At 44.3% G+C, this 23,619-nt stretch overlaps 1 protein-coding gene across 2 annotated transcripts in view; it reads right to left on the bottom strand.

Moving 5' to 3' along the window:
• Positions 1-23,619, bottom strand: part of vps16 (vacuolar protein sorting 16 homolog) — an 87,919-nt gene that overhangs the window by 42,424 nt on the left and 21,876 nt on the right. Inside the window, exons 7-13 of one of the 2 annotated variants that reach the window (XM_038789020.1) lie at positions 20,101-20,156; positions 17,555-17,644; positions 16,584-16,678; positions 16,300-16,392; positions 13,457-13,533; positions 6,885-7,016; positions 5,999-6,126 (exon numbers count right to left, since the gene is read on the bottom strand). In XM_038789020.1, the coding sequence (XP_038644948.1) occupies positions 5,999-6,126; positions 6,885-7,016; positions 13,457-13,533; positions 16,300-16,392; positions 16,584-16,678; positions 17,555-17,644; positions 20,101-20,156 (671 nt within the window). The remainder of the gene's footprint in view (positions 1-5,998; positions 6,127-6,884; positions 7,017-13,456; positions 13,534-16,299; positions 16,393-16,583; positions 16,679-17,554; positions 17,645-20,100; positions 20,157-23,619) is intronic. The other variant, XM_038789021.1, reaches the window with a different exon arrangement.

Below are 23,619 nucleotides of genomic sequence, written 5' to 3'. Positions count from 1 at the left end.
CTTTTGTCAATCTCTCACTTTGTGATGCCAGCTAAACCAATTACCAAGCCTTTCAACACGTCCTAGCATGGGGAAATTGTTTTTTGTAATAGTTCCAGGATCCCTAAGAGTTCAGGAAAAGTTTCACAACTTTTGTTCAACTGAGCACATACTTTTTATTCATCCTTGCTAGCTTCAGATATGTTAACATCTCCTCCTACAATGATAAGATTGGATGCTCTGGAATATTAAATTCTCCTGGACCACAGGCATTGTCGTTGCCATCAGCCTACAGAAGGTATGATGCCAGAATCCCAGACTGGTCATGAGAGTTTGGCTCAAGAATCAGAGCTTGATGGGAAATGGAATGTCAAGTTAGAATCAGAGCTTGATGGGAAATGGAATGTCAAGTTAGAATCAGAGCTTGATGGGAAATGGAATGTCAAGGTTTGTGTAATATGTGTATGTGCCTTGTGAGATGAATTGCTTCTGTGTTCGGCTTGATATGGCCTTATCGCGATAAGGCTATGACTGTCTGTGGGAACGAAACGCAGCTGGAGAAAGGGTTACTCCTTCCGTTGATAAAGAATTGCTATGCAACTAATGAGTTAACTGTGTGACTAATGAAAGAAAGAAATAATTGTATGAAGGAGGGGTTTGAGGGGTTTTGTACAAGTATATAATTAACTGTAACTGAAAGAAAATTGCCTTCACTTGCTGTAACTCACGGTCACACTTGTGTAGCCCGCAGTAAATAAAAGAATCATTAAAGTTATCTGGTGTTCGACTGTTACTTGCATCCGGACTGAAGTTTAGAATTTTCATTTGGTGGCCCGTACGGGATCTCTGGTGCGTCGACAGAAGCAGGTGGTGTAAGCGGCAGATCGTCTCCTGACACGTAGGGGAAATAGGGCCCCCAAATGTGAGTATTTTTACCACTTTGGTTTTTCTCCTTCGCTGCCCCGGTTGTGAGCCTGTCCTACTGCCTGCTGCTGGAGACGTCCCTACGAGATTCAGGTCAGTCCGGCGAACCCCAGAAAGTAAAAAAGCTTGGGTTAGAGTCCCTGAGGTTAGAGTCCTCTAAAGAACAAGGGTTGGAGTCCCTAAGAAATAGTTAAGAGGTAAAGAGATATCGATGCCAACATGATCGTTGTTAGTACCTAAAACCTTTGCGATAAAAGGTTCCTGTTAACTTTGTAAGGCGGGTGACATAGAATCTTTACGCTGTCACCTTTGAGCTGTAAATTGACTTGTACGGAGCGCGATTACTCCGTGACTTAAATTATAATCCCCTGCAGATGCGGATAACGCTGCTCACCAACACATAAAACAGGGCAAAAGCGTTGCGGACCCTGGCATAAACCACCATACACGTAATCTCCTTAATCAATTAAAAAAACAGGGCAGGATAACCCTGTAATAAATTCAAAATTGGATTCGTGATCTAGGATCACTATTAAATTGTAATCGGAAGGACCATCTGGCATCAAAGGGTACAATGGGTAATACTTTAGATACAACTTTTGAAAGTGACAGCGCACTGCAAACGCTGTGTGAACAATATCCAGAGCACTCTAAATAGTTGAGACAATTATCGGGGGAATTGCATAAAAATTTAGGAGAAGGGAAATGGCCACTGGGGGGAACTAATACATTAAAATTGGGTATAGAATTGACGGAGGGAGGAATAGTTAAAACAGGCAAGGTCTTGAAAACGGAATGCGCGTATGGGAAAAGAACCAAGTCATTAGGCTATCCGCCTCGAATCTGTATATTAATCCATGTGAGTTTAAGGTTAAGTGGGATAAGGTGCTGTCAGGGACTGCAGAGTCCCCAGATCTTGTCTCCCAGAATTCTGACATAATAAACTGCTTTTTTACTGATACTCAAGGCCTTCGTGTGAATATTTTCACCCCCAACATTTGGCAGGATGTTGCTGACCCGGACGCCGCTCGAGCTGGTGGACAAGGCGAGTAGTCAAACCTTTGACCACTAAAAATTAGAGTCACTCGGCAAGGCGGACGGACGGTGAGGTAACATCCAACAAATCTGGTATCAAGGCCAAGTGAATAAAAGAGTCAGTTTAAAATTTCTTTTTTTTCTGGTTTTTGAAGAGCACAATACTCTGGTAAAAAACAAACAATGATCAAAGATGGGTGTGATCTCTGTGGAACAGAGAAAAATGGTGAGATACACAGAAGTGAGATGAGACAAATAAAGCAGGAATCATCTTAGTTCACCAGTTAAAAGAACAAATGACTGAAATTAAGCCTTCACACAGTTTGGAAAACAGGCTAGTTTAAAGGAATTGAGCTCTGACTCCTTTGAGCATAGCAATAAAGCGAGTAAAGATAGCGGCAGTACAGATTGTGCAAACTGGCAAAGACATTACAAAACTGCCAACAATCACAGCTAACGACTGTCCTGGAATGTCTCAAGGAGAGAAAAAAAAATCAAATAAAGTAAAGTCCAAAAGGTCAGAAAGGGGCTGAAACGCTCAATTAGTTTTTATTGAGGAATATCTGAGGATACACCTAATATAGGTAAAAAATATATATAGTTGTTTAAGCGTAAATATTAATTCCCAGTTTTAAAATTAAAGAAAACAAATATTTTGCAAACTCATTGTGATAGTTTTAAAGTAACACATAAGTCTGATAAGACAAACACTTTTCATTAAGCTAATGGGGCTAAAGGTAGACAAGTCTCCTGGCCCTGATGGAATGCATCCCAGAGTGCTAAAAGAGATGGCTTGGGAAATTGCAGATGCACTAGTGATGATTTACCAAAATTCACTAGACTCTGGGGTGGTCCCGGTGGATTGGAAATTAGCAAACGTGACACCACTGTTTAAAAAAGGAGGTAGGCAGAGAGCAGGAAATTATAGGCCAGTGAGCTTAACTTCGGTAGTAGGGAAGATGCTGGAATCTATCATCAAGGAAGAAATAGCGAGGCATCTGGATAGAAATTGTCCCATTGGGCAGACACGGCATGGGTTCATAAAGGGCAGGTCGTGCCTAACTAATTTAGTGGAATTTTTTGAGGACATTACCAGTGCAGTGGTTAACGGGGAGCCAATGGATGTGGTATATCTGGATTTCCAGAAAGTTTTTGACAAGGTGCCACACAAAAGGCTGCTGCATAAGATAAAGATGCATGGCATTAAGGGTAAAGTAGTAGCATGGATAGAGGATTGGTTAATTAATAGAAAGCAAAGAGTGGGGATTAATGGGTGCTTCTCTGGTTGGCGATCAGTAGATAGTGGTGTCCCTCAGGGATCCGTGTTGGGCCCACAATTGTTCACAATCTACATAGATGATTTGGAGTTGGGGACCAAGGGCAATGTGTCCGAGTTTGCAGATGACACTAAGATGAGTGGTAAAGCGAAAAGTGCAGAGGATACTGGAAGTCTGCAGAGGGATTTGGATAGGTTAAGTGAATGGGCTAGGGTCTGGCAAATGGAATACAATGTTGACAAATGTGAGGTTATCCATTTTGGTAGGAATAACAGCAATACCCTGTGAAATGGGTAAAACCCCGTTACCGGAAGGTCCCTTTGAGACACTCCAGATGGATTACATTGAGTTGGAAAGATGCCAATGTTATAAACATGTATTGGTTATTGTTGATGTATTTAGTAAGTGGATAGAAGCTTACCCCACTGTAAATAACAAAGCTTCCACGGTAGTAAAAGTTTTGATGCGAGAAATTGTTCCTAGATTTGGGATTCCACATCGATTAAGCTCTGATAATGGACCTCAGTTTGTGGGACAGATCAATAAGGAATTTTGTACTCAGCTGGGAATAAAACAACAATTACTTGTGCGTACCGACCCCAGGCAGCAGGAATGGTAGAAAGAACTAATCAGACATTAAAAACGAAACTGGCAAAACTACAGGCAGAGACTAGAGACTGGAGCCACTTGGCTCAAATTATTGCCTATCGCCCTCTTCCAGATACGTGCAATCCCGGCCGGAAAGACACGACTGAGTCCCGCCGAAATTCTATACGGCAGACCCTTTCGAACTCCCTGGGATCAAGAAAACCCCAAGGACGTCCAATTCCACTACTGAAATGGCCAACTATGTGATAACCTTAACTAAGGTGTTGAAAGGCCTTCATTCACGGGTGCGAGCTGCTTATGAGGAAATACCTCCCTTCTGTCACTATTAATCCGGGAGAGTATGTCCTGATTCGTAATTGGATTAGGAAAGGACTGGAACCTCGTTGGGAGGGACCTTACCAAGTCCTACTTACCACCCCAACTGCAGTAAAGGTGGAAGGGAAAAATGCCTGGATCCACATCCATCATTGTAAGGCCTTGAAGTGAAATGAGACGTAACCTCTTTTGTTTCCAAGCCCCAGGTTACAGTTCCACCCGGCCTGTAGGATGAAGTACCTACTTATCACCGTAGTCCTGCTGTGACTCTTGGAGACAAGTGGGGAGACAAGTGGGGAGGCCAAGCAGTCGGGACGACACTTTACGCTGCATCAACAACGACCCTGAGGAAGGAAGCTCCTGGAATGTGACCCCGGTGGACAGATGTTCGGCCTACGTGCGACGACCGCACCAAACCCTGCTCCTTGATGGAAGAACTGAATGAAGATTGCCCTGCCATCGGATTGGGTGTAGTTGGGACTATAATTGCAAAAACAGGCATAAAACTGTACCGCCAGGATGAAAGTATAAGGGAGAGATGTGTTAGTGAAGAACAACCCTTAATAGGCAGGAAAGTGAAAGGGATCAAACATCAACCCTTCAAAGGACAAGGCGTAACGTAAACGAAAGGCAGAAAAGGGAATTACATGTAAACATGTATCTGGGCGGATCATGGGGGTCTTACATGGTGCATGGATTAATGATCTTGGGAGTTGTAATACTTGTAATAATCATGTTTAGCTTCCTAATGAAATGCTTGTGTAAAAGTGTCAGTGCAGCAGTAATTCCCCAACAGTTAATACAGCAACATGAAGTGAGCCTAATGGATGAGAAAGAAGATGCAGAGGAACGTAGGAAAATGGTAGAAGTTCAAACAGAATGGGAAAGACTGAGGCAAGTGGCTATGGATTAGAAGTTATCATGAAATGATAAAAGGGGGGAATGAGAGTTTGGCTCAAGAACCAGAGCTTAATGGGAAATGGAATGTCAAGTTAGAATCAGAGCTTGATGGGAAATGGAATGTCAAGGTTTGTGTAATATGTGTATGTGCCTTGTGAGACGAATTGCTTCTGTGTTCGGCTTGGTATGGCCTTATCGCGATAAGGCTATGACTGTCTGTGGGAACGAGACGCAGCTGGAGAATGGGTTACTCCTTCCGTTGATAAAGAATTGCTATGCTATGCAACTAATGAGTTAACTGTGTGACTAATGAAAGAAAGAAATAATTGTATGAAGGAGGGGTTTTGTACAAGTATATAATTAATTGTAACTGAAAGAAAATTGCCTTCATTTGCTGTAACTCACAGTTACACTTGTGTAGCCCTGCGGTAAATAAAAGAATCATTGAAGTTATCTGGTGTTCGACTGTTACTTGCATCCGGACTGAAGTTTAGAATTTTCAGTCAAGTCTCCCAAAATAAACTTACCACATAATCTACGAGTTCAGCAGCTAGCACACAATATCACCCATTGAACGCAATTACACATAATCTACTAGTTCAGCAGCTAGCACACAATATCACCCATTGAAGGCAATTATGATCAAATGATAGTCAAGACAGGAATGAGAGGTTGGCCCTGTGAATGGGAAAGGAATTATTACAGCGACAAGACTGCCCATATGATTGAGGGGGGTTTTCTTTTGTATTTTTGATTGTACCTAGTAAGAAAAATAACTAATAAAGTTTGAGGATAATATGAATTATATTTACTGAGCAGAAATTAATGTGTCCGACTCAATAAACCGCAAACAAAAAAAACTGTTGCGACACATGCAGTTCTTAAAAGAAAAGGCCACATTTTATTACATCAGTTGTGCAACAAAATCATCCAAACTCACAGGACACAGACAAGGATACTGGGGATAACTGAGAGGAATGCCAATGGTATAGTCTCGAATGGCATTTAACACCCGTAGATCTCGGGCCATCTTCACAAACGTATCTGGTGGAAAGTTGCTGATGAAGCACTTACCGAAAGAAGCTGCCTGTGTCCGAAGTAAACAACACCAATGTCAGTATATATTGTGCACATGAATTTCATACATTTAATTTGTCCCCTTTTCTAGATTAAGAAATAAATGTGACCGGCAATGACAGCTATCCACAAATAAAATCACAAACTACTGCAATACCATCAGTTGTAAATGATCAACAATATTGCACTAACAGAAACCATGCACTGGTAGTTACAAACATTGCAATACCAGTCGTATCGTTAGACTTTGTTAATAAAGAGAAGCAATCATTTAATTTTTAGGTGCTAATGGGAATGTAATCATAGGAGGAATGCAGAAACTTCAATCAGGTGTACCAATATTAAAGAAGCAGTAAATAATTATAGGCTGTAACATCTAATTGTTGCTATGCAAAATGATTATAAATAGCTCTTTGGATAACAACTAATTCAGGGATATAAGTAGTAAACTGTGCTTTCCATTTGTGAACTCTGGAGCTGGTCAGATGCACTAAAATGTTTTGCACTTGCAAAGAACTGGCACAGACACCTCGGATGGAATAGTAGCCTCCTGTGCTGTAACCATTCATTCAAAAACCTTGCATCAAAATTAATTACAGATTAGCAGCACCAGAGGAGAATATAAATCATAACCAAAACACATATGACAGTGATGCAAATTTATTAGACCACCCTGGGGGTTAAACCAGTATAACATTTTACAAAGTACAAGAACGCCCTCTTGCTTTTACCTAGTGCTGTACCTCATCAGACGATATGTATTCTTACCCTCAGCAGAGATTTCTGCATCTCAGGTTCATACTCATTGCCTGCTGCCTCAATGCACTGCTCTACAGCCTCGAACAAGAGATTTTGTTCCTTTATCTCTCGTAAATATTCATCTGACTTCTGGCTCTCTTTCTATGAACACAAATTAAGGTTACATTTAATTTAACAGACATACTAAAGTTACATACACCACAAAATTATTTTATACGTTAATTTCAGCAAGATGCAAATAAAAATACGCTTCTTTCCTTCGAAGATGAATCAAACCCTTTTAATGCTGAGCTACTTTCCATGAGCCCGAGCTCTCACCATCTCCATGGGTTCAGGTTCTGCGATCAACTCTCAACCTGGAGCCTCAGCCACGGCTGATCTTTACTTGCATTTTGCATGTAAAACCATCTGGCAGAGCCTGACCTGAACCAATTAGAGGCATCGCACAAAGAACTGTGGGCAGGACGTCCGGTGAGGGGCATGTGCGGAGTACACACACATCAGGTGGCTCTCCTCTGTGCGACAGGAAAATAGCTACTTTTGACCGAATTTAATCTGCAAAATTGGACATAAAAATGCCCTCATCCTCAACAACAGCACGAACAACAAAAATGCCAGGATGCAACGGTTCGAGAGGCCGCGAGGCGAGGGGTCCCTGGCCTTCCCTGAGAGAGGGAGACCAGCAACCCAGAAAACAAGCCTCCCTACCCGCCTAACGATGGATGGAGGATGTTCCTAACCACAGAACTAAAAGCAATGAAAGATACAGGCGAGTCACAGTTGCGGTGGCGAAACCCGCCAGGCAGAAGGCGCTTGACGGCACGGGGAGGAAACTGGAAGGGGAGCACGATACGAGCTGGAAAAGGCACGACGGACCAGGGTGACGAGGCCAAGATCAGAGGTTGGTAGCAACCCAGGGGAGCCTGAAAGGGAAGGTTGAGGACAGGAGAATCGGTCGAGGCAGAACATTCGGATAGTGGGCCTGCCTGAGGGAATTGAGGGCAGGGACCCAACTGACTACTTGGTTCAAGTGCTGGGCATCTTGATTTGGAGGGGCAATTCCCCCAATCCGCCAAAGATTGACATGGCTCGCAGGTCATATTGACCGAAGCCCAGGGCCGGGGAGCAGCCGAGGGCAATAATAGCCAAGCTGCACAAATATCAGGACCAAGAAAGGATCCTTACTGGGCTCGACAGATGAAGACGTGCAACTGGGAGGAACATAAAATCAGAATGTATCCAGACACTGGGATGGACCTGGCAAAGTGCAGGGCTGAATTGAACCACGCAAAGATGGCCCTGTATAAGAGTACGGTCAGATTCAGGATGTTATTTCCAATAGTCTCTCAGTAACTTACCAGGGCAAAGAACATTATTTTACTGCCCCGACAGAGGCGGACATGTTCGTCTGTAAGAATGGTCTGGACAGACAGCAAGGGAGGCAGTAGTGAGGAAAGCATGGAGAAAACTAAAGGAAGATGTGGACAATTTTACGCTGGACTGCATCGTCTCACTATGAACAGGAGAATCAGCTCATAGGAAGGAGAGGGCAAGAGGCAGAAGAGCACAGGCGTGGGTGAGGAGACGACATCAGGGGCACGAGCAGAGCAGGCATAGGAAGGGGTCAGATAGACCCTGGGAGCGGGGCCACCTTACTAGCAGGAAAGCTAGCACCAGGAAGTATGAGAGAGAGGAGGGTCACGGCGCATCTCCCATCAGAGAGGCTGCGTGATTGACAAAAGAGGGTGAGGAGAAGGGGAAACTAAAACCATGGGGAAAACAAAACGATAAGCGTGGGGAAAGACACTAGACTGGCTTGAGCAGGTTGATATCAGAAACGTGGACCAAGAGGCACCGCAAGCAGCACCCTGAAGGATCCCTGAACAAAGGGAAACCCCAGAGGGCGGGTGCTCACCCTCATGGCATACACATAGGACTTAACGGCCCAGTGAAAAGACCCAGATACTCGCCCACCTGAAAGGCATGAAAGCCGACATAGTCTTCCTCCAAGAGACGTACCTGAGGGGGAAGGATCGACCTCGGGTAAGGAGGGGCTGAGACTTACCACTCTTGTTAGAGGACGGGGGTGTTCACTGCACTGCAACAAAGTCAGTTACGAACCAAGGGGGGGGTACGTCATGGTCAGCAGTCTCCTGGATGGGGCACCAGTGGTCCTGGTGAACGTCTACATGCTCAACTGGGACGACATGGAGTTCTTTGAAAGACCATGGCAGAAACCCCGACAATGACAAGCACCGACTGATCATGGGGGGTACGGGGTCTTCAACAAAATCCACAGACGGACCCCCAGATCAGGGAAAATGGAAAACGACAGGCATGGCTAGAGAACTGAAAACGGTTATGGAGCAGATGGGGACAGTGGACCCATGCACCCAGGTGAGAACAAATTTTCAGTTTTCTCGTGGGTGCACAGAGTTTACACCCATATCAACTTCTTTGTAGTGGGTAAAATCCAGAGATAGTAAGAGCGGAATACTCCGCAATTGCAATCTCCGACCACACGCCACATTATATGGATGTGAGGTTGGAGACGGGCCGTGCCCAACGCCCCACATGCAGGTTGGACACGACCCTCTTGGCCGACAAGGTCTTCTGCCAGAAAATATCACAGGCCACAGGCGATTACGTCACTAACAACTGGAACGGAGAAGACTCACCTTCCACATTCTGGGAGGCACCAAATGCTGTGATGAGGGGAGAAACTATCACCTAAAGGATTACAGAGATGAGGAAGAGAGGGCGGCTAGGCAACAATTATTTGACTCCATCCTGGAGGTCGACAGACGGTACTTTGAGGCCCCAAGTGTAGAGCTTCTAGCGGAGAGGAAAAAACTACAAATGGACTTTAACCTGATTTCCACCAGGAAAGCAGTGTACCAACTGCGTCAGACACAGGGGACTTTTTATGAGCACGGAGTCAAGGCTAGTCATCTGCTGGCTCACCAGCAGAGAAAGCAGGCAGCCATGAGGGAAATAGCACAGGTAAAGGATAACAGGTAAACTGGTAGCTAAACCAAAACAGGTCAACAAAGCATTCAAGACCTTCTACAAGGGGCTATACACCTCTGAACCTCCCGACGGGAACTCGGGGATGAAGTGGTTCATCGATGGACTGGACATGCCAGTCGTGGGGAACGATAGATGGAGGGAGCTGGAAGCACCACTAGGACTGGGATAGGCCATAGAGAGCATCAACTCCATGAGGTGAGGAGGGCTCTGGGGCCCCGGGGCCCCGTGGGTTTCCGGCAGACTTCTACAAAAGTATTTGCGACGGCACTGGCCACGTACCTGGGGGAAATGTTCGCAGACATGCCAGGGAGGGGCACCCTGCCTCCAACGAAATCCAAGCATCCCCAAAACAGTACAACAAAGGAGAAGAAACGTGGGAGGAAGCCTAGCCCTCCCAAACTTGCAATTCCACCAATGGGCAGCCAGAGCGGAAAGAGGGAAGGGATGCGTAAAGGATCCAAACACAGAATGGGTGAGGATGGAGGTGTTCTCATGTACAGGGACGACCCTCCGACCCTCGCCATGGCAGCGCTCCCATTCTCACCAGCAAAACACTCAACAAGTCCAATGTGGTAGCGACCCTGAGAACATGGAACTAGGTGAGGCAACGTTTTGGTTTGACCCAGACTTTCATCATGGCCCTGTCATGGGAGTGTATGTTTAAGAAATGGGTGTTTATCAAATAGCTGCAGTGATGTCAGTATGTGGGTGGAGCTGGGCTGCCTGGCTTTCACTTCCGTTTTGAGCTGGCAACTGCAGTGTGTTTAGTTTCCTTTTCAGAGTTGGAGAGCTGTATTCAAAGTAAGCAGACATGGAAAATGATCTTTCTCTCTACAAGCTAAAGTATGTCTTCAGCTCTTTGATGATTTCAAAGTAATATCTGTTTCTGTGGAGAATTTAAACCTGCTGTCTTTGTTTAAAAAGGTTTTAACTCATGGATGTTGTTTGGGAAGTTATTAAGGGTTACCTACAGAGTATTGTATCTGTGGGGTTATGTGTGTTGGTAGTTGATAAACTGTTTACTGTGCGTTTATAAAATGTTAACTGGATTCATAGAATAAACATTGTTTTGTTTAAAAATACTTTTAGTTCTCTGTTGCATCACACCTGTAAAGTGGGCCCGTGTGCTCCCCATAACCAAAATCTATTTAACGTTGTGGGTCAGGTGAACACCATGATATACTTTGGGGGTTCTCTAAACCCTGGCCCGTAATAACCCCCATCTGTGGCAACCATAGGGTTGCACCAGCCATACTGGACGTTACCTTCAAGAAGTGGAGACAGGACGGGGGGGTAGGGGGCACACAGACGGTTAGGGACTTTTACACGGGTGACAGACCAACAACCTTAAAGAAGCTGATGGAGAGACTGGACCTACCAAATGGGAATGAACGGCAACATCTACAGATCAAAAACTTTGTTCGCAAGAGACAACAGCAAACCTATCAACCCCAGAAGATGAGGAGTTATTGGACCGGGAGAGCCTGGGGAAGGGAAACTGTGGGGACCTGTACGGACAACTTTTAGAAAGGATGCGTTCCCCACTGGACAAAACCCAGGAAAAATGGGAGGAAGAGCTAGGGACGGAAATAGGGTGGGGACTCTGGAGTGAAGGGCCAGCTCCACCTCCTCATGCACAAGGCCATATGTGGCTTAAAGTGGTACACAGAGCACACCTGGGAAGAACCAGAATGAGCAGGGTCAGCACGGTGGCGCAGTGGGTTAGCCCTGCAGCCTCAAGGAGCTGAGGTCCCAGGTTTGATCCCGGTTCTGGGTCACTGTCCGTGTGGAGTTTACACATTCTCCCCGTGTTTGTGTAGGTTTCGCCCCCACAACCCAAAGATGTGCAGGCTAGGTGGATTGGCCACGCTAAATTGCCCCTTAATTGGAAAAAATTAATTAAAATTTTTTAAAAAAGAATGAGCAGGGTCTTCCCGGAGATGGAGGTCAAATGTGAATGGGGCCAGGGAGGCCCGGCCAACGACGCCCACATGTTATCGGAATGCCCCAGACTTGTCGGGTTCTGGACTGCCTTCTTCGAAGCGATGTGCAAGGTTGTGCGGATGAGGGTGGAGCCGTACCCAAAAGTGGCAATCTTCGGGTATCGGACCAGCCAGAACTATTCATGGGGAAGAGGGCCAACGCCCTTGCCTTTGCTTGTCTAATCGCCCGCCGGAGAATCCTGCACGGCTGCCGATCAGCAGCACCACCCACAGCTGCAGACTGTTCCAGGGCCTGTTCGAAGCCAACAGGCAACAGGGGGGAAGCGCAGGAGTCACCTGGACCACAGGGAGCAGACAGGATTTGGTGCACTGCACACTTGTAAATAATGAATAACTACCCACTGCACAGTGAAGGGCCCGGGAAATGAGTGGAGGGGTGGGGATTGATATGTACATTGCAATCGGCACAGTTGCCCATACTGCTTGTATAGTGTATATTATGTAACAAAAACTTCAATAAAAACATTTTTAAAAAAAAGGACTGTAGGTTCAGTGTTTCGAGCACTTCATTCAGGATACATTGTTCCCAAGTCAGGCCAGCATCACATTTTTTAAACCACCTCCTGGGCTTTCCCTCCGAACAGGAGTATAATAAAAGGATCTGAAGAAGTGGAGTTAGAGGAGAAAGCACCAAACTTGCACAGGCAGACCCTCCTCTGGTGTTGTAAATTCTATAATTCTATGAAACCGGTCTGTTATTGAGTCCATGCCCACAGAGTGCTTTAGAAACGTTGCTGTTGATCTGAGTTTTAGGATGGCTGCATTAATTTCCCGAGCAACAGTGCCCAGGAGATCCATTTCTGATTCTGACGGACTCACAATAGCAAGAGTTGACAACCCTGCTCAACACACATGCCCAGCTAGGGAGGGAATTTCAGAGATTGGAGCTGTCTAAGGTGAAGGGAAGTGGTGGTGGGGTGGATAGTGGGTGGAATCTTAGGGGTAGGGAAAGGAGAGGTCATGAAGGTTTTCGATAAAAGTAAAAATTTAAGGTGTTATGATGGTAATGCTAGTCATCAAGAATAGGGTGATGGATGAGTGGGCCTTGTGTCGGATCGGATATGGGCAGGAGAGTAATGGATTGGCTGGAGTTTAGAGAAGATGGAGGATAAAACATACATGGTGGGCAGCACGGTAGCACAAGTGGATAGCACTGTGGCTTCACAGCACCAGGGTCCCAGGTTCGATTCCCTGCTGGGTCGCTGTCAGTGCGGACTGTGCACATTCTCCCCGTGTCTGCGTGGGTTTCCTCCGGGTGCTCCGGTTTCCTCCCAGTCCAAAGACGTGCAGGTTAGGTGGATTGGCCATGATAAATTGCCCTTAATGACCAAAAAAAAAAGGTTAGGAGGGGTTATTGGGTTACGGGGATAGGGTGGAAGTGAGGGCTTAAGTGGGTTGGTGCAGACTCGATGGGCCGAATGGCCTCCTTCTGCATTGTATGTGCTGTGTTCTAAATATTCAACATTTTAATTTTGATGTGTCGAAATCGAATGGTTGTGATTCAAGAGCAATAACAAAATTACGGGAAAAGGCAGCAGCAAAACATACCTCATATTCTTTATGAGCTTCCAGCAGAAGTGCACCTGGTGCCATTGAGGCAATTCTGAAAATATCTTGACAAGCAGCTGAAAGCAGCAAGTAAAAAAAGCTGGCAGAATTATACATTTCACTTAAGACAGCAATCCTGATTAATCAGGTACCCAATTTTGGGATCATTGTGTAAGATAGAAAATGCTACTCGGAAATATTTCAAATAATATGATTTATATTTATTTTTAGAAAAATCGAGCTGTTTCTGATATCAGTTACTTATCATGAGATAAAACTGCTTTACCTAATATAGCCAAGTGTGGAAATGGATTAGTTTATGTTCATGATTTTGCATGTGACTAGGCACTGACCTGTGTCATTGTAATCAACAAAAACAACATATATTTATATCATGTCTTTAACAATGATACGCTCCATGGTGCTAAAATGGAGTCTTATGAAACAAATTAAGACATCGAACGACAAAGGAGATAGTTGGTCAAACGACCAAAAGCTCAGTCAAAGATGTAGATTTTAAGAAGTGTCTGAAAGGAAAAACTGAGGTAAAGAGATGGGGAAGGGGGGGGGGGGGGGGGGGGGGGGGGGCGAATTCCAGGGCTTGGGACCTAGACACGTCCACCAATGGTGGAACAATTAAGATTGGGAATGCACAAGAGGCTGGAGTTGGATGAGCACAGATATCTTGCAGAGTTGTGGTGTTTAAGGGGATTACAGGGATCGATTAGGGCAATGCCAGTGAGGGATTTGAATTTTAACATCACGACCATGTTCTGAGTGGCAGCCAACGTAGGTCAGCAAGCTCAGGGATGATAGAATGGTTGGGGTTGCCAACTCTAGCTAGGCATATTCCAGGAGATTCTGGCTGAAGTGACGTCTCAGGAAGCTAGTGAAAGTGACATCAGGGAAGCCAGTCGAAGTGACATCAGGGGAAGCTGGTGGGTGTGGTGAGAGTGAATGAAACTGGAGAAAGAGGGATAGAAAAATATATGGAACGGTTAAAACTGAGATAAATTAGAAATAGAAAGTAACAAATACAGACTAGTTGAGTCAATTGGCCTTTTTCCATGCTGTATATTTTATATAGTTCAAATGTGAGATTGACAGCAACAAAGATACAACACAAAGCATCTTCAGGGATCTGCGCCATCAAGCTTTTCTGTCAAGCTGGTCACTTGTTCTCAAGTAACATTGATTGTTCCTGTCATAGAATCATAGAATTTACAGTGCGGAAGGAGTCCATTCGGCCCATCGAGTCTGCACTGGCACCTGGAAAGAGCACCCCACCCAAGCCCACGCCTCCACCCTACCCTGTAATACAGTAACCCCACTTGATCTTTTTTGGACACTAGGGGCAATTTAGAATGGCCAATCCACCTAATCTGCACATCTTTGGACTGTGTGAGGAAACCCGAGCATCCGGAGGAAACCCACACAGACACAGGGAGAACGTCAGACTCCGCACAGACAGTGACCCAAGCAGGGTCCCAACTTGGGACCCTGGAGCTCTGAAGAAACTCTGCTAACCATTGTGCTATCGTGCCACTTAATACTGATTCAGTGAGACACCATGAGAAAGAATGAATCAGTTTCCACTCATTTCCTTCTGAATCTGAACAATTCCTTCGTCTGCCAGTTACTCTCGACGGATGGAAATCCACAGCACACCACAATCCACCCGGTCACCATAATTCAATCTAACATCAATTAGTAACATTAATAACACTAATAATTTTTTAAAATAAATTGAGTACACCGAATCTTTTTTTCCAATTAAGGGGCACTTTAGCGTGGCCAATCCATCTAGCGTGGCCAATCCACCTACCCGGCATATCTTTGGGTTGTGGGGGTGAAACGCACGCAGACACGGAAGAATGTGCAAACTCCACACGGACAGTGACCCGGGGCCAGGATCAAACCCGGGTCCAAAGCGCCGTAGGCAGCAGTGCTAACCACTGCGCCATCATGCCGCCCTAATTCCACGAATTAAACATGATACCAGCATCTGGCCAGTGTCAACCAAGCCTAACCTTGGCTCAATATCAGCACCCGTACCTCCAGGTCTGCAGCCGGAGTATCATCATCAACTCATGGAGCACTGGTCTATAGATCATTCGAATTTTTCATCAAATGGCATCCAATGATGCCAAGTTGGGCTGTTCCGTGGGTTGGGGAGTAGGTTCCTTACATAGGAATGGTCAAATATTCCCTGAACGTGGACTGTGATTGACTGAAGGCCAATCTCTCACTTATGGAAAGTCAAGTGATACCCAAGTCTACAGTTGTGATTGGCTAGCAGTCGGTTCTGGTCAGGTGGTACCCGAACGGGGGCTGTGATTGGTTGGTGGCTGGTCCTGGCCGCTGTTGCCGGCAGCTCCCAGAATGCTTTGTTTGGCCACTAGTAGATTGATGCCAATCCTGGGAGATTGGCCCTAGGAATGAACTTGCTTCGAATTAAGAAACGGGCAGCAGAGCTTTGGGTGACCTCAAGTTAATAGAGGGTTGAACTGGGGGTCAGGAATGCATTGAAATAGTCATGCTTGGATACAATGAAGGCATGGATGAGAGGCACAATGAAGTGCTGAGCATAGACATTAAATTACTCCCATAAAGAGAAAGAGATATTGAAGCCTTGCCTAGCATTTCCTAACACCAGTTACAAGGCACAGTGACAGATGCATAGAATGCCAAGAATAACTTTGAGGTTCAAGAGAGAGAAAATAATTGCACTTCAAAATAACAGAAAATGTTGGGAATACACACAAGGTCTGGCAGAATCTAAAAGAGAAACATGGAATAGTATTTCAAACATACAACCTACATCACTCAACATATTAACCTACCGTTTCTCTTACTGCTTTCTAGATGTTGCATTTTTCTGATATATAGTTTTTGGCATTCTTTTGGCAAGATTTGACATTCATGGGAAATCTGTCCTGTGAGTGCAAGACAAGCTTTTGACAGTTTGTCTCCTTTCTTTTTGGATTGTTCAAGTTCTGTACTACCAAGCGATTATTTGTATTTTGTTTTTACTCAAAAGCTTTAGGTTTACATGTAGTACTGCTTGTAAAATTCAACTACAAATATTTAATACCACCACTTCATATTGAACAAGCACAACACTTACGTGGAACCTCATGTAGAAATTCATGGCTGGAAGAACTAATGATTCGAACACCATCAACCTCAGGCACTAAGTGAACATCTTCGTCTTGATAAAATCTGAACTTCAGTTAAAGATCTAAATGTTCACATAATTTAAAGACTGTATAATGAACACAAGAACATAACCAGTGGATCAGATGCAATTACCTACTTTTTATTAAGCGTTCCAGATGCAGCAAAGTAGAGCCATTGCAGCTTTCTTACTTGTTAATGAAAAAAAACATAAGGAATAGGAAAAGTAGACCATACAGCTCTTCGATCCTTCTTTGCCATTCAATATGATCACGGCTGTCTTCTTTTCTCCGCCAGTTTCCCACCCGCTCCCCAAACTCCTCGATTCCTCAAGAGACGACATATTTGCCCACCACAACCTTGAATATACTCAACAATGGATACTCAGGATAACCCAGACAATATTTTCCTATTCCAACTTTATTTTTTTCAAGTTCATGATGTTGTATTTGTCTTGCCTTGCAGCTCTTGGGATTAGGAAAAAAACATAAACATTCTGCAACGGCAGCTATGTATATTCTGTTTGCTAATTTCCTTCTATCCTCGCACAACAGTATATTTCTCACATTTTTAGCATGGAGGCAAGGATTTCAGCATGGATTTCTCCATGACCTGAATCAGTGTTGCTCCATCAGACAACACCCTTGCCGGATGTTCTTTGCTTCTCTCTGTCTTCCCTTCCTCAAATCCTAAAAACGGTTCATTCTCAAAGCTGAGAATTTGATTTTGAAAGCACATGCAACATTTGAGAGGCTGGGTGCTGATAAGTTTAAGAGAGAGTGGGATGACTATTGCCTGTGTATGTTTTTGGACTCTTGTATTAATCTGATGGCCTTTTCGATCCTGTGTGCCCCATGTTCTGGCAGTAGGAGAGGCATTCAGTAACTACAGGAATCAATGGCAGTCACAGCATAAGGATATTTAATGGTCTCCTTTGAATTTCCTGCTATCAAAAGTAGTTTATCCCAAATACCAACTACAGAAGGATTGTTGCTTTTGGGTCTATTACACCTGAAAATGGAAAGAGAGAAGTTACCAAAGTTAACATTCCTCTACTATTCTTTACATAAGAAACATTGTTAAATGAGGAATTTGCAGAATTTATTAATAATCACTGGCAGCCCACATTGCCTAATGTAGACAGTTTTGCTGATGGGTATTTATTGCAAAACACTGCACATTACACTACACGAGCAAATATATTAATAGGCCAGTATAGAACATTTAGGAACCAGGATTTAAACAGTCACTCTGCAACTGAAAAAATTATTCTATTTTTTAAACTTTGATGCAGTCAAATGGATCGCTTTTCCAGTCCGCTTTGACTGTATGCTCCTAAACTTTATCTGTAAGTCGTTATGATGTCAGAAGTGGACAAAAGACATTTTCAAAAAGGCTTTTTATGCAGTTTAACTATCAGGCTCAAAATTAGCCAGTGGGAAGATTTAGCAATGTTTTTTGACTGGCATGTAAATTTCTGAAAGCCATCCAATGAAAAAATTATGAATTCCCTAAAAATCATGTCAAGAGTTCAAATTTGGGATCTGTGCTCATTTTAATTAAATAAATACACACACACATCATCACATCTTATTATAAAATTAAAACACTACTATTATAGTAACTGCATCACTTCTCACCCCTACCATGCAACAACCATTTCCAGCATTTAGAATTTGGTTTGTAATGTAAGAAGTCTTACAACACCAGGTTAAAGTCCAACAGGTTTGTTTCAAATCACTAACTTTCGGAGCACAGCTCATTCCTCAGGTGAAGGAGCAGTGCTCCGAAAGCTAGTGATTTGAAACAAACCTGTTGGACTTTAACCTGGTGTTGTAAGACTTCTTACTGTGCTCACCCCAGTCCAACGCCGGCATCGCCACAAGAGTTACGCAAGGGCAGAAAAGGTTGACTTTCCCCCTGGAATTCTCTTCCTTTGAAAATAATAGGAGCAAAAGTGGGCCATTCAGCCCCAAAGCCTGTTCTACCACTCAATAGGATTATGGTTGATCTACTTTCCTGCTAGTCCCCCCCTTGTAGATCAAAATTTTTTCTCACTTAGCCTTGAATGTACTTCAAATCACCCTGCCTCCACTGCTCTCTGGGGAAGAGAATTCTAAAGATTAGTGATCTAAAAAAATAAATTCCTCCCGATCTCTGTATTAAATGGGAGATCCTGGGCGAGATTCTCCGCAACTGCGGAGAATCGTAAAGGCTGCCGTGGGACAGGCCGTGACCCACGGCAGCCTTCACGCCCACTTCCAGGGCCGATTCTCCCCCGAGGCAGGGCAAGGAGCGCGGCCCCATGCGTCACGGCGGCGCGGCCTTGACGACGGTCGTCAAGGCCGCACGTCAAGCGTTACGCCGGCTGACGCTGACGACATGCGCAGTTGCCGTCTTTTCCCTCAGCCGCCACGATCTTGCGGGGCGGCAGAGGGAAAAGAGTGCGTCCGTTACGGACGCACGGCCCACGATCGGTGCCCACCGATCGCGGGCCTATGCCCCCCTTGGCATGGCCGTGGTACTGCCGTGCCAATCGGGCCCCCAGATGCCCCAAATGGGCATCTGGCTCCCGTTTCACGACGGCAGCGAGCAGGTGTGTTTGCTGCCATGTTGAAACGGGCGTGAAGGCCCAGCCGCTCGGCCCATCGCTGCTCGCCGTTAAAAACGGCAAGCGCCGATTCGTGGGGGGGGAATAGCGGGAGGGCGTGAAAAATGTCGGGAGATCCTCCCGCTATTCTCCCACCCGGCGTGGGGGGCGGAGAATCGCGCCCCCTGTTTTTTCAAACAGTGTCCCCTAGATGTAAACTTCCCCATAAGGGGAGCATGCTCTCAGTTTTCACACTGCCATGCCCCTCAAAGACTCTCTTCTCTTTTGACTGATACCCTTTTAGATTAAGATAGCAACTTCTGCCTGTTTGGGAATCGAACTCTGACCTTTTACATGACAGGTGGGGAATACTAACCAATATACTACAAAGGAGCTGGATCAGTGATAAGAAATTTTCCACACGAGCCCTATACCTAACTCATAAACTAGGCTGACACGTTTGTGCAGTACAGGAGGAACGCCAAATTGTCAGAGCTGTGGTCCTTTGGAAACAACATTAAACTGGTTCTATTTTCAAGGTGAGATGGTACATAACTAGAATTGGAAGGCTTCAAGATGTGGAGCATCAATTCTCTTCCAACAAACTATTACAGACGGGTAATATCTCAGTAGAGATGAGCCATTAAGCAAGGTTGTTGAGCAGATGTTAGCCACTTCTCTACAGGAAGGGAAGGGGCAGATCAGGCTGCTCTCATATACTACCTACATTATTTAACTTGGATGACTGAGGACGCAGAATAAAAAGTTTACTTATTGTTATTGATAAATTTAGAAGTTCTCCATTGGCCACTACGGTCGCATGTTAACACATAACATACACGTAAAAGTCAAATTCATTTGATCATCTAATCCTTACCAGACAAACTGCTTTGGTGGTGTTTGGAGATTTGTGTCAACCACACAAAGTTTATCCTAGAAACAAAGCAACACACATTTTATATATTCACTTATTGATATAGAAAATAAATGTAAGTATTTTTTCTTTGATCCATAAACCAGCCACAGAAAGGGCGGCACGATGGTGCAGTGGTAAGGACTGCTGCCTCACAGCACTGAGGATCCGGGTTCGATCCCTTCCCCGGGTCATTGTCCATATGGCGTTTGTACATTCTCCCCGTGTACAGGGTCTCACCCCCACAACCCAACGATGTGCAGGGTAGGTGGATTGGCCACCCTAAATTGCCCTTTAATTGGAAAAAAAGAATTGGGTACTCCAAATTGATTTTTTTCTAAATAAAAAAAAGCAGCCACAGTAAACATTACTACGAACATACAAAATAGGAGGCCATTTGGCCCTCGAGCAGCACGGTAGCACAGTGGTTAGCTCTGTTGCTTCACAGTTCCAGGGTCCCAGGTTCGATTCCCTGCTTGGATCACTGTCTGTGCGGAGTCTGCACGCCCTCCCCGTATCTGTGTGGGTTTCCTCTGGGTGCTCCGGTTTCCTCCCACAGTCCAAAGATGTGCATTAGGTGGATTGGACATGCTAAATTGCCTTAGTGTCCAAAAAGGTTAGTTGGGGTTACGGGGATTGGGTGGATTTAAGTAGGGTGCTCTTTCCAAGGGCTGGTGCAGATTCGATGTGCCGAAAGGTCTCCTTCTGCACTGTAAATGCTATGAGTCTGTTCCGCCATTCAATAAGGTAATGGCTGATCTGTTTCTGTTGAGTTCCAAATTTCCCACCTACCCTCGATAATCTTTGATTTCTTTGGCTAACAAAAATCTATCTGCCTCTGCCTTCAAGATATTCAGTGACGCCACTTCCACTGCCTTCTTAGACAGAGAGTTCCAAAGTTGCACACTCTCAACACTGTGCTCAAGAACTTTAGAATGCCTACAAGTGTAGGTGGCGGCCATTCGGCCCTTTGGGTCTGTACCGAAGCTCTGAAAGAGCACCCTACCTAGGCCCACTCCTCCACACTATCCCCTTCACCCTGTGTAACCCCAGTTAATCTGCACATCTTTGGTTACTAAGGGGTAATTTAGCATGGCCAATCCACCTAACCTGCACATCTTTGGACCGTGGGAGGAAGCCAGAACACCTGGAGGAAGCTGAAGCAGACATGGGGAGAATGTAGAAACTCCACAGTCACCCAAGGTCGGAATTGAACCTGGGTCCCTGGCGCTGTGCGGTAGCAATTTTAACCACTGCGCTACCTAACTGTGGAGAGGAAAGATAGATTGGAGATGGGACAATAGTTTTCAAGAGCAAAGTAGCCATATAAGATGAAGCAGGGAGGAGGGAGGGCGTAGCTTGGAGTATATGTGCATGAAGGGAACCAGCTATTTCTGATAGGTAAAAGGATCATTGATTTAGCCATTTTTATGTAAATACTAAAGCCCATGTCAAATTCATTTTAAAAATGAATTCCATCACAAGACTGCAAACACACCCTCAGATTACAAAGTGTACGGCTTGCAATAATAAAAGCATGGATTTGAAACATCTGCAGTCCAACTAGAAGCAAATGAAACAATTCAATGAAGGACACAATAAGTTAACATGAATAAAATGAATTTGCCATTGTTCAAAATGTGAATAGTATAGCAGTCAGCAGAAACACGATCTGATAAAAAGTGTAAGTCACATTCCAACACACAGCAAACACCCAAAGATGCAATATCCTCACATCTATGTTGCACATTGATGATTGACAACTAACCATCCAATCAAATGCATTTGAGACTCATCCAAGCCAATTAGCACATTACAGGGGTAGGGACAGATGGAGTCAGACTGATAACATTTTCCTCAAAGATAGAGGTCCAGGCAACCATTTTTCATTCCGGGATCACTCTATACCTTTTATCTAATTACTCACTATCCTTATTTCGTATTTTCATATTTCCATTCTAGCTCTTAAGTCTGCGCAAGCTGTTTGCTTTGAGCAAGAAACCATTATTGTACTTTGAAAGTTCAATTTGTTTGTAAGCTACTAAGCTAATTATATCTCTTAAAGCCTTCTGCAGGGGCTTTCCTGAGAATATTTGAATTGCAACCACAAGAAGATTTCAAACTCTCAAATATAATCAATTGACACAATAAAAGATTTAATTTCGCACCCAAGACGTGTAGCGCAATTTCTACTGAGTTAAAGTGTATACGAGAATACACTTCAACCGCACGGTAGATTTCAACAGTGCATCAATTTTTGAAGATGGCAGGGCATACTGAGGGAGTAATAAAGCCTTCATCCTAGGAATCTGTTGAATGAAGCATCTCTGCACTGCTTCCAATGCAATTATATTCTTTCTTACATTAGGAGATCACAATTGTACACAGTTGTGGCCTCACCAACACTCTGTACAAGTGTAACAAAAATCCTTACTTTTATATTCCATTCTCCTTGCAATAAATGACAACATTCTAATAACTTCCTGTACTTGAAAACTATATTTCTGTGATTCATGTACCAGAACATCTAGATCATCTCTCTCCATTTATTTTTTAGATTTTTTTAAATTTAGAGTACCCAATTCATTTTTCCAATTAAGGAGCAATTTATTGTGGCCAATCCACCTACCCTGCACATCTTTGGACTTCTCTGTTTCCTGTAAGCTAACCAATCCTCCATCCATGCTATTAGGTTACCATTTATGCCAAGATCTCTTATCTTATGGAGTAACCTTTGATGTTGCACCATCCAAAATGCCTTCTGAAACCAAGTGCACCACACCTGCCAGTTCTCCTTTATCCACTATACCTGTTACTTCCTCAAAGAAATCTAATAAATTAGTCAAGCACGATTTTCCTTTCAAAACATCATGCTGAATCTACCTGATTGCATTAAGATTTTCTACGTGCCCCCCTGCAGCCTCTCAAGAATAAATCCTAGCATTTCCCTATGACAGATGTGAAGTTCACTGGCCGGTAATTTCCTGCTTTCTGTCTCTTCCCCTGTCTCAAACAGAGGAGTTGCATTCACTATTGTCCAAACTGGTGGGACCCATCCAGAATCTATGAAATTTTGACATTTAAATCAATGCATCTGCTATGTCAGCAGTCACTTCTTTTAATAATAATAATATTAATCTTTATTATTGTCACAAATAGGCTTACATTAACACTGCAATGAAATTATTGTGAAAACCGGGGCTGATTTAGCACACTGGGCTAAATCGCTGGCTTTTAAAGCGGACCAAGGCAGGCCAGAAGCACGGTTCAATTCCCGTACCAGCCTCCCTGAACAGGCGCCAGAATGTGGCGACTAGGGGCTTTTCACAGTAACTTCATTTGAAGCCTACTTGTGACAATAAGCGATTTTCATTTTTCATTTCACCTTAGGATGAAGTCCTTCAGAACCTGGAGACTTGCCAACCTTTATTTCTAATAATTTTTTTCGTATTCTTTTCTAGTGATTGTAATTTTTTAAAAGTT

Source organism: Scyliorhinus canicula, chromosome 2 (genome assembly GCF_902713615.1).
Source record: "Scyliorhinus canicula chromosome 2, sScyCan1.1, whole genome shotgun sequence".
NCBI classification, from domain to species: Eukaryota; Metazoa; Chordata; class Chondrichthyes; order Carcharhiniformes; family Scyliorhinidae; genus Scyliorhinus; species Scyliorhinus canicula.
The sequence above is the reverse complement of the archived record's forward strand: the minus strand, read 5'-3'. Positions and strand labels throughout refer to the sequence as shown.